General features: G+C 34.8%; 1 protein-coding gene across 1 annotated transcript; it reads right to left on the bottom strand.

Annotated features, from left to right (window-relative positions):
* Positions 1-40: 40 nt before the first annotated feature.
* Positions 41-970, bottom strand: LOC140613381 (olfactory receptor 4P4-like). The gene has a single exon (XM_072791910.1). It carries the CDS (start codon positions 968-970, stop codon positions 41-43), a length of 930 nt encoding a protein of 309 aa, XP_072648011.1.
* Between the last annotated feature and the right edge of the window lie 11,898 nt (positions 971-12,868).

The raw sequence follows: 12,868 nt of genomic DNA, 5'->3' as shown, positions 1-12,868 counted from the left end.
CCCTGGGAACACATGGTTAGAAGTGGAATGAATATCATTATTACCTGAATTTCGTATGTGCCATTTTAGACCACATCTTCCACATGGCATTTCTCATCTCCACGTTTCTCAGGGTATAGATGAGAGGATTCAACAAGGGAGCAATCACAGTGTAAAACACAGAGATCTCCTTATCCTTGTTTTCACTCCCTGCAGGTAGAACATAAATATAGATACAAGGCACAAAGAATAAAATGACCACCATTACATGAGAGCTGCACGTGGAGAGAGCTTTGCGTCTCCCTACAGAGGAGTGGGTCTTCAGATTGTATAATATGAGAATGTAAGAAGCCACCAGGACAAGAAACACAGCAACCACCACCATTCCTGCATTTGAAATAACCAAGATATTAACAACACGAATATCTCTGCACACCAGTTTCAAAAGAGGCTTCACATCACATATGTAATGATCTATCTGATTAGGACCACAGAAAGGTAAATTGAGTACCAAGAGCAATAGAGCAACAGAGTGCCAAAACCCCACACCCCAGGCCATGAAGATCAACAGGTTACACCTCCGCCGGTTCATGATGACCATGTAATGCAGGGGCTTGACAATGGCAACATAGCGGTCTAAAGCCATGGACACCAAGATGAATATCTCCACCCCTGCCAGCAAGTGGGCAGTGAAGAGCTGGGTCATACAGTTGTTATAGGAAATGTTTTTTCTGGCTGCACCTAAGTCCCTGATTAGTCTGGGGACTACAGTGGAGGTGTAGCAGAGGTCCATGAGGGAAAGGTGGCAGAGAAAGTAGTACATTGGTTGTTCAATTAGATGGCTGTGGATGATCGTGAGTAAGATGATGAAGTTTCCCATTAAGATTGCCAAATAACAGAGCAGGAACAAGAGAAAGAACAGTAGCTCCACTTGTTTATTTCCCCACAGACCCATGAAAACAAATTCTGTGACATTGCTCTGATTTTCCATGAGGTTGAGGTGATTCCAGAGACACAACAGAAACTTAATTCATCTGAAATGATAAAGAACATATGATATCTACAATAGTGTTTTAAGTTTTGGAATATTTATTTAAAAAAGATTTAGATTATAGAGAATTTGCTACACTCTTTTAAATCCTTTCAGAGCAAGTGCATCATTATATTTCAAATTATATTTATATATTTATTTTTTAAAGATTTTATTTATTTATTCATGAGACACAGAGAGAGAGAGAGAGAGAGACTGCAGGCATTGAGAGAGAGAGAGAGAGAGAGGCAGAAACACAGGTAGAGGGAGAAGCAGGCTCCATGCAGGGAGCCTGACGTGGGACCTGGTCCCAGGACTCTAGGATCATGCCCTAGGCTGAAGGCGGCACTAAACTACTGAGTCATCTGGGCTGCTCTCAAATTATATTTGATAAAAGCATATATTATGTTTGAAATTGTTGTAAACATTTTGCAAGCATTGAAGTCATAACAAGGCAATGGTTACTATTCTGATACTCATTTTACATATGAGGAAACAGAAAAAATAGGTTGGTTCAGTTAATTCCACCAAATATTAAAGTATTAGGTAGCAACCTAAGATATCAGATGCCTGTATCAGATGCCATTTCTATGCTCTTAACATCTATGCCACATTACCCACTGAGTAAATGGGCTTCCAGCTGTTTTCCACCTCCTTAAAAGATACGGGTCTTACTCCATCTCTGCCATTAACTACCCATATAAGTTTAAACAAATACCATCCCTTCACTGTGCTACATATATTTGTGTGTGTTGCATGTAATTGTCATATTTCTTTTTTTGTTTCAATTTTTCATTTACATTTTAGCTACTTGATATATATGGTAAAATTGGGTGCAGGTATGTAATCTCGTGATTTGTACCTTACATGTATAACACCCAGTGCTCATCACAAGTGCCCTCCATAATACCCATAACCAATCTAGCCCCTCTCCCACCCACCTCCCGCCAACAACCCTCATTTTGTTCTTTGTAGTTAAGAGTCTTTTATGGTCTGCTACCCTTTCTTTATTTTTTCCCTTACCCTATGTTCATCTAGTTTGTTTCTTAAATTCCACAAATGAATGAGATCATATGGCATTTGTCTTTCTCTGATTGACTTACTTTGCTTAACATAATACACTCTAGCTCCATCCACATTGTTGCAAATTGCAAGATTTCATTCTTTTAATAACTGAGTCATATTTCACTGTTTATATGTACCACCACATCTTCTTTATCCATTCATCAGTTGATGGACATCTGGGAATTTATATATAATGTACCAATCACACACAAACTTTCAGCATATCCAGTAGAACTTAAGATAAATTATTGAAATAAGGACAAAATCAAGGCTCTTAATCATAGCAGAGAAATATCCTTAATTAGTTGATAATATTTTCAGTGATTCTTCTTTTTGACAGGTTTGGTCGAGATTCCGAACATGGAGGAAGGGAACAGGGAACTGGAACACAATCTGGGCATCTGAATATAGGAATACAGTTTATTGTTATATAAAAATTTTCCCTTTTTCCCCATCATTCTAAAGACACATGTTAGAGGTTGCTGTTGAAACATTAGAAACATTGTGGAAAGCTAGTTGTTTTCTGTTGATGTATTGAAGAACCCAATGTGATTAAATAGTGTCCTATATATTTAAACATGCAGTTAGAGCTGCACAGTCACTTAGATGCAGTATGCCTAAGAGCAGAGAGTGAATTTGTTGAATCATCACCTTTTACCCATGAACAAATATCTGCCACAGCAAAATCATGACTTGCCTAAAACACTGTTAATGTCAATGATTTATTTTAATGATACCAGTGAGGGAACAGTATGATATAGTGGACAGTTTCTGGTCTAATGATCATGAAGCTGAGCATCCAGTCTCCTATGTCTTGTTACCTTTTTCTTCTTAGTACTGAGCAATTCATTCTTTCCAATCCTCCTGCTTCAGCTCGTAGTGATACTGGATATGCCTGCCCTGTGCCAAGAGTGAAATAAAGTTCACTTACAGAGGCTTATGATTCTGATATGATCAAGGGTGAAGAAGAATGCTCCCCAAAATTTAAAAGAACAAGTTATTAGATAAGGAAACAGATTATCAATATTTTCATCAGTTAATTGATTTTTCCTGTGGATTTTGTATTCTACTACAACAGGATAGTTGAAAAACTCGTTACAAATACATTAAATGCAAAGACAAAAATCGGTGTTTGTATCAATTTGTTCTGGGTTGAAACAATGGAGCTTAGCAAAGTATTTTCTATGTATAAATTGATAATATCTAAACTTATTCCTTATTTATGTGGAAGAATATGATTGGTTAAAGGACATATATGAATTCAAGGATAATTTTTCATAAAATTGTAGAACAAAACTGTAGCAAGTTCAACTCTCAGTTTAGAATGTGTCCTGGACATTGGTGCAAGACTCAACCCCTCCCAATGTTTGGTCCAGTGTGGCTCAGCTTACAATGATTGAACGAACATCAGTTAGGAAAACACAGTTCCATATAGAAAAACATTCTGCAAAACAGTGCCCATAGAATCCTCTGGGAAAGTTCCTTTATGCATGAATATCCCCTGGCTCATCTTCAAATCATTTTCTTTGTGGTCTTTATTTAATCCATAAAAACAAAACAAACCTGTTCCTCTTCTCTCCCTCTCTCTTCCCCACCCCCCTCTCTCATACAAACACACACCACAAATATTTACTGGGTTTTGGGGGTAAAGAAATTTTAGTCCATCTTTTTGCATATTTTTTATTTAAATAATTTCTTTCAAGGATCTCCCCTTAAATTTTAAGTTATTTGAGAAAAATCTCTGAGGAATTATTTGCTAACACATGTCAACTACAGGTTAAAAAGAAAAAAAGTTTCATTAGCTTATTTGGAAGTGGGGATTATGACTAAGGCATAAGAGTCTACAGAATGTATCAAGGACAATTTGACATGATTTTTCTGCCTTTTTAAAAATATTTATTTATTGAGAGAGAGAGCAAGCGGGGGCAGAGGCAGGAGGAGAGAGAGAATCTCAAGCAGACCCCACACTGAATGCAGAGCCAGTGCAGGACTTGATCTCAAGACCCTGAGATCATGACCTGGGCCCAAACCAGAGTCAGATGCTTAACTGACTGAGCCACCAAGGCACCCTGATTTTTTTTGACTTTTTAAAATGATTTATCATATTTATAATAAAGAAAAATGTGAAATTGAAAGGTATGGGCTGAATTATGTGATATATTTAGACTAAAATGTTTAAATACCAAATACTAAGTAATAATATATTCTAGGCACTTTAGTATTTAGTAAGTACTTTTCATATAACACTCATTTCACCTACACTATGACTTGATGAGGTATATTATTGTACTATTGTCCCTGTTTCACAAATAAGGAAATTTGAACCCAAGGTTACACAAGCACTAAGGGGGAGTCTGTGTCTAATCTTTTTCTGTACGATTTGGGAGCTCACACTTCATTCATTTTGCTTAAATACCCTCTCACAAGTATAAAGAAAATCTTTAAATCTTCAATTTGTCCTCAAATTATCCATATTTTATTCTGAATATCTTGAATGACTTCTCTTAGAAATAACCATGAAGAAAATTTATTCCAGAAGAATTTACACATAAAGATAGGATTTCAATAAGACCAAATTTTTATGTAAAAAGAATTGCTAAAAATCCCAATTATTTTCTCCCAATTTAAATATACATATATATGTAAAAATTAATATATAAAAATACTATACACACACACACACACACACACACACAGAGACATACCAGAATGCTCATTTCTGCAGGATTTTGCATCTCTTTGGAATGCCAAGGATCTCTCAGGCTATTTTGTTTTGTTTTGTAATTTCTATGCCTGTGCTATACAATAGAAAATACATGTGGAATGTCTCTGACTCTCCTGTGAATCTTCCAACCAAAAGAACCTTTCAGGTTCTGGGAATACCTAGAATTAAAAGCGCAGAGGGGCCTGAAACTCCCACAGGCATCTTACAGTGGCCAATGCATATGTGGTTATTATTTGATAAATAAAGCTCATATTTTTATAAGATCATCGAAGCCCATATATGGGCTTGAGGTTTATTTTATTTATCTCATGAGAGTTATTACCTGAGTGATTCAGTACTTCTCTAGTGTTATAGCACTGATGTAATATTATGGGTATTTGTTTTTCCCCCCTCTCTCCTCTCCTAGAATAATTTCTTTAAAGACTGAAGTCTCTGTTGTTTATTAAGATACATATATATATTACATTACATTATATGTGTATATATTATTAATATATCAGTATTATCATGATACATATATATTATATATATATTACTATATTACATTATATATACATTACATTTTATATATATATATATATATATTTAGTATTGAATTCCTTATCATTCCAAATATAACCTTTCTATGTTACTGGATATTACCTAGTTTGGTCAGTGGTTAGAATTTGGAAAGGCCACAACGCACAATCATTTTCTCTCTTTATTTTAGTTTGTTTTTGTTTTGCTTTCTTTTATCTCCCTCCCTACCTTGGGTGAGAGAGAAATAGAATGTCAGTAGAATCTAATGGGAACAGGTTGAGTAAATGATAGCCCTTAGTTCATACCACATGATTGTCATGGGTCCATGAAGGTCCATCTAAGGTTTTATTTTGTAATATATTTTTCTTTCCTATATTGCTCATTTCCATTTCTTCTGCTCGCCCCTTCTGTGCACCCACCATACTCTAACACACTCAACTTCACAAGGGCCATTACACATTCCTTGGGATCTCCTACAGCTGTACACATCATGAAAATAACCACTTCCAATACAGCTCTTAAATTATACCATTTGTCTTCTCCTTGCCACAGGACTCAGAATCATACATGCACATAATAATACAGATTCAGAATGCATGAAACAAAATTAAGTAAATCCATATGAAAAAATATGAATCCGTCTTCACAGTAGAAGAATTCAGTGTTCCTTTTTATTTTTTTTTATTTATTTTTTTTTAAATTTTTATTTATTTATGATAGTCACACACACACAGAGAGAGAGAGAGAGGCAGAGACACAGGCAGAGGGAGAAGCAGGCTCCATGCACCGGGAGCCCGACGTGGGATTCGATCCCGGATCTCCAGGATCGCGCCCTGGGCCAAAGGCAGGCGCCGAACCGCTGCGCCACCAAGGGATCCCCAGTGTTCCTTTTTAAATTATTGATAAATAAAGCAAGCAATACATCAGGAAAGATAGAGAAAATCTAAACAATACTTTTAAAAGTATCATAGACACATACATAAAATTATACATCTAACAAAGAATACATATTATTTGCATGTGTAGATGGAATATTTGCACAACTAAATATTATATTATTAAAAATAAAAAGTCGTAACCTCTATTAAAGAAGACACATTACATCAAATCTGAACACAACAACTGTTAGATCAAGATTTATGTATTATTATCTTTTGTGCAAATAACTTAAAGATGTCTCTGTCAAATAACTAGCTAACCACTAGGCTAATCGAAGGGACATTTCAATAACTGTGCATAGCAAAGAATATAGATTTTTAAGAAAACAATTCAGCAAAATCACTAAACAATACAAAACCACAATCCACAAAATATTTCCCTGATAAAGTAAAAAAATACAAGGGTATTCACTCTCACTACTTATATTCAACATTTTACTAAAAAGACTTAGTCTTTTAGTAAACTAGGTTACAAAATAAATAAAAGCTTCTTATTGAGAAAAGAAGAAGTAACGCTCTTCTATTAACAAATGACATATGTATAAAAAATCCTAAAGACTCCACCAAAAGATATTAGAAATAATAAATGAATCACATTAAGTTGAAAAATAAAAAATCAACATATAAAAATCAATTGCATTTCTACAAAGTAACGACAAACCCCAAAAGAGAAATTAAGATAGTACTGGAAGTCCTAGCCTCAGCAATCAGACAACAAAAAGACATTAAAGGCATTCAAATTGGCAAAGAAGAAGTCAAACTCTCTCTCTTCGCCGATGACATGATACTCTACATAGAAAACCCAAAAGTCTCCACCCCAAGATTGCTAGAACTCATACAGCAATTCGGTAGCGTGGCAGGATACAAAATCAATGCCCAGAAGTCAGTGGCATTTCTATACACTAACAATGAGACTGAAGAAAGAGAAATTAAGGAGTCAATCCCATTTACAATTGCACCCAAAAGCATAAGATACCTAGGAATAAACCTCACCAAAGATGTAAAGGATCTATACCCTCAAAACTATAGAACACTTCTGAAAGAAATTGAGGAAGACACAAAGAGATGGAAAAATATTCCATGCTCATGGATTGGCAGAATTAATATTGTGAAAATGTCAATGTTACCCAGGGCAATATACACGTTTAATGCAATCCCTATCAAAATACCATGGACTTTCTTCAGAGAGTTAGAACAAATTATTTTAAGATTTGTGTGGAATCAGAAAAGACCCCGAATAGCCAGGGGAATTTTAAAAAAGAAAACCATATCTGGGGGCATCACAATGCCAGATTTCAGGTTGTACTACAAAGCTGTGGTCATCAAGACAGTGTGGTACTGGCACAAAAACAGACACATAGATCAGTGGAACAGAATAGAGAATCCAGAAGTGGACCCTGAACTTTATGGGCAACTAATATTCGATAAAGGAGGAAAGACTATCCATTGGAAGAAAGACAGTCTCTTCAATAAATGGTGCTGGGAAAATTGGACATCCACATGCAGAAGAATGAAACTAGACCACTCTCTTTCACCATACACAAAGATAAACTCAAAATGGATGAAAGATCTAAATGTGAGACAAGATTCCATCAAAATCCTAGAGAAGAACACAGGCAACACCCTTTTTGAACTCGGCCATAGTAACTTCTTGCAAGATACATCCACGAAGGCAAAAGAAACAAAAGCAAAAATGAACTATTGGGACTTCATCAAGATAAGAAGCTTTTGCACAGCAAAGGATACAGTCAACAAAACTCAAAGACAACCTACAGAATGGGAGAATATATTTGCAAATGACATATCAGATAAAGGGCTAGTTTCCAAGATCTATAAAGAACTTATTAAACTCAACACCAAAGAAACAAACAATCCAATCATGAAATGGGCAAAAGACATGAACAGAAATCTCACAGAGGAAGACATAGACATGGCCAACATGCATATGAGAAAATGCTCTGCATCACTTGCCATCAGGGAAATACAAATCAAAACTACAATGAGATACCACCTCACACCAGTGAGAATGGGGAAAATTAACAAGGCAGGAAACAACAAATGTTGGAGAGGATGCGGAGAAAAGGGAACCCTCTTACACTGTTGGTGGGAATGTGAACTGGTGCAGCCACTCTGGAAAACTGTGTGGAGGTTCCTCAAACAGTTAAAAATAGACCTGCCCTACGACCCAGCAATTGCACTGTTGGGGATTTACCCCAAAGATACAAATGCAATGAAACGCCGGGACACCTGCACCCCGATGTTTCTAGCAGCAATGGCCACTATAGCCAAACTGTGGAAGGAGCCTCGGTGTCCAACGAAAGATGAATGGATAAAGAAGATGTGGTTTATGTATACAATGGAATATTACTCAGCTATTAGAAATGACAAATACCCACCATTTGCTTCAACGTGGATGGAACTGGAGGGTATTATGCTGAGTGAAGTAAGTCAGTCAGAGAAGGACAAACATTATATGTTCTCATTCATTTGGGGAATATAAATAATAGTGAAAGGGAAAATAAGGGAAGGGAGAAGAAATGTGTGGGAAATATCAGAAAGGGAGACAGAACGTAAAGACTGCTAACTCTGGGAAACGAACTAGGGGTGGTAGAAGGGGAGGAGGGCGGGGGGTGGAAGTGAATGGGTGACGGGCACTGGGTATTCTGTATGTTAGTAAATTGAACACCAATAAAAAAAAAAAAAAAAAAAAAAAAAAAAAAAAGAGAAATTAAGAAAGTGACCCCATTTACAACAGCTTCAAAATCAATAAACTACTTAGAAATAAATTTAACCAAGCAGGAAAAAGCTTCGTAGACTGAAAACCATAAGACGTTGCTGAAATGGATTAAAAGATACCCAAATAAATGTGTGCTGTAAGCTGTGCTTATGGATTAGAAAGATAAATATTGTGAAAATATCCGTATACCCCAAAATGATCTATAAATTCAACGTAATTCTGATCAAAATTCCAATGGCATTTCTCTCGGGAAGAGACAAAAACAATCCTTATTCTCTTTGGAACTACAAAAATACCCTGAATAACCAAAGCAATCTTTGAGAAAGAAGAGTAAACCTGGAGGCATCCCATACCTAATTTCAAGCTGGATGACAAAGCTATAGTAAACAAACAGTATGATATTGGCATAAAAACAGTACATGAACAGTGACACAGAACAAAGAACCTAGACAACATACACATATATAGTTAACTGATTTTTGACTAGGGTTCCAAACACACAATAAGGAAAGAACAATATCTTCAAAAAAAGTTTTGAGAAAACTGAATATCCATATGAAAAAAATAAAATAGGACATCTACTTCACAAAAATCATAAAATTAAATTGGAGTAAACCAGAGGTAAACGTAAGACTCAATACCATAAAACTCCCCGAAGAAAAAAGAGGGAAAAAGATTTTTGACATTACTCTTGCAAATTATTTCTTGGATCAGACAGAAAAAAAAAAAAAAAAAGGAACCAGGCAACAAAATCCAATGAACAAGTGAGACTACATCAAATCAAAGAATTCTGCACAGAAAAGAAACAAGACATAGGACATTGAAAGGCAATCTACAGAATGGGGGAAATATTCCCAAAACGTAATTGATAAGAAGTTTTTAAAAATCATAAAAGAAAATACATATTGAATTCTTGCAATTTAATAGCAAGTAAATAAATAAATAATCCAATTGAAATTGGGCAAAAGAACTGAATAGTCATTTTTTCAAAGAAGACATAGAAAAGGCCAAAGAATATATGAAAAGGTGCTCAACATCATTACCGGGAAGTGTAAATCAAAACCACAATTGAAAAAAAAAAAATTGTCACCTCACACCTGTTCAGACTGTTATTATAAAACAAAGACAAAAGATAACAAATGTTAGCAAGAATGGGAACAAAAGGAAACTCTTATACACTGTTGGTGGCAATGCAAAATTGCATAGCCATTAGAGAAAGAATATATCAGACTTCAAAAACTTAAAAAATGTACTATCATAGATATGATGTACCAATCCTACTTCTGTGTATTTTTAAAAGACTTAAATTAAGCACCTTGGGGTTCCTAGTTGGCTCAGTCTGTAGAGCATGTGACTCTCAACCTCAGGACCTGGAGCTTAAGCTTCACCTTGGGTGTGAAGCCTACTTAAACACATACAATTTAAAAAAATTAATAACATGAGGACATATCTGCACACCCATATTAACTTCAGCATTATTCGCAATAATCAAGATATGGGGAAAAATAAATGTCCTTCTATAAATGAATGAATAAAGAAGATAAATATTATTTGCCCATTTAAAAGAAGAAAATCTTGCCATTTGCAATGTCATGGTAAATCTGGAAAGCATTATGCTAAGCAAAAGAAGCCAGAAGGGGAAAGACAAATACTGTGTGCTACCACTTATATGTAAAATCTAGGGAGAAAAAAGGAGAATAGTTAGAAAATTTATTCTAGCTAAATAAAAGATCTATATTAAGCTCCCATAACAAGGCTGTGTGGTATTGCTATAAGGATAAACATATAGATAATCGAAACAATAGAATGTCCATAAATAGACCTAAATGTGTGATTTTTTTTACAAAGATGTCAAGGTAATTCTATGAAGGAAAGAATAGACTTTTTTTCTACTAATTATGCTGGGTCAATTGGATATCCATATGAGAAAAAGAATGAATCACAGATACTATTTCACATTATACACAAAAATTAACCGAAAATGAATCTGACATTTAGATGTTAAAAGAAAGGGGATCCCTGGGTGGCGCAGCGGTTTAGCACCTGCCTTTGGCATAGGGCGCGATCCTGGAGACCCGGGATTGAATCCCACGTCGGGCTCCCAGTGCATGGAGCCTGCTTCTCCCTCTGCCTATGTCTCTGTCTCTCTCTGTGTGACTATCATAATTAAAAAAAAAAAAAAAAAAGATTTTAGATGTTAAAAGAAAAACCTATAAACATATGAAAGAGTATTTTTAACTTTGGGGGTAGATCAATATTTATTAAATATTGCAAAATAATTATAAAAATTTTAATTATTATAAGAAATTGCTAGAAAAATGTTAAGATTTTAATTCTTTTTCTCATTAGATGTTAATTTTTTAAATATGTATAGGCTATCCATGCACTAGGAAAAAGCCATATATAGACATACACTTTATGAACATATTATATAAAATTTGTATATGTAATTTTATATGTAAACTATATAAAATATAGTTTATATCTATTTTAATATGATGTATATAGCAAAAAGTCCTATATCCAGAATATATAAAGAATGCTTAGAGAGAAGTAATAAAAAACTGAGAACTACTATTTTTATGTTGTACAAACGACTTGGAAAGAAATCAACACAAAAAGATATGCAAATGCTGAGTCATAAGGTAGTTTTGTTTTTACCTTTTTGAGGAACCTCTGTACTATTTTCTAGAGTGGCTGCACTTCTTTGCATTACCACTGACAGTGCAAAAATGTTCCCCTGTATCCACATCCTTGCCTGCATCTTTTCCTTCTTGTACTATAGATTTTAGCCATTCTGACAAGTGTGAGGTGATTTCTCATTGAAGTTTTGATTTGTGTTTCCTGATGATCAGTGATGTTGAGCATCTTTTCATGTGTCTGTTAGCCATCTGCATGTCATCTTTGGAAAAATGTCTATTCAAGTCTTATGCCCGTTTTCTAATGGGATTATTTGTTCTTTGATTGTTAAGTTTTATAAGCTCTATATATATTTTGGATGCCACCCAATAATCCAGGTATTGCACTATTAGGTATTTGTTCAAAGAATACAAAAGTACTAACTCAAAGGATACATGCATCTCAATATTTACAGCAGCATTTTTTACAATAGCCAAATCATGGAAATTGTCCAAGAATCCATCACCTGATAAATGGATAAAGAAGATGTGTTGGATTTGATGTGATATGATATATATATCCATATATATAACCATATATATATAACCATATGTATAAAATGGAATAATTAACCATCAAAAAGAATGAAAACTTACATATACAATGACATAGATGGAGCAAGAAAGTATTATGCTAAACAAAATAAGTCAGAGAAATATAAATACCATATGATTTCACTCATATGTGGAATTTAAGAAATAAAGCAATGAAGTATGGGGAGAGAAAGAGACAGACAGAGGGAGGAAAACCAAGAAACAGACTTCTAAATATAGAGAACAATATGATGGTTACCAGAAGGGAGATGGGTGGGGGGGATGTGTTAAATAAGTAAGGAGGGTTAAGGAGGGCACTTGTGATGAGCCCAATAGATTTGAATCACTATATTGTACACCTGAAACTAATATTACCTTGTATGTTAACTAACTGGAATTTAAATGAAAACTTAAAATATATATGGAAATGGCCAAAAATAATGTGAAAAAAAATGCTCAACATCATTAGTCATCAGGGAAAGCAAATTAAAACCACAATACTATATCACCACATACCTCCTTGAATGACTACATGGAAAATAACAATACCAGGTGACAAGACAGTGGAACTATTTTTTTGTGGTTAAAATTAGAATTTTCTGCTTGTGTTTTGATATCTCTCCAAAACTTTAATGTTGCCTAGTCCTTACTGACCAGACCATG

Source organism: Canis lupus, chromosome 21 (genome assembly GCF_048164855.1).
Source record: "Canis lupus baileyi chromosome 21, mCanLup2.hap1, whole genome shotgun sequence".
Lineage (NCBI taxonomy): Eukaryota > Metazoa > Chordata > Mammalia > Carnivora > Canidae > Canis > Canis lupus.
Note: the sequence above shows the minus strand (reverse complement) of the source record. Positions and strands in the feature narration are given on the sequence as shown.

Bases quoted from the DNA above. Each gene is read 5' to 3' on its own strand.
- LOC140613381 (XM_072791910.1), bottom strand. From the start codon at position 970: ATGGAAAATCAGAGCAATGTCACAGAATTTGTTTTCATGGGTCTGTGG.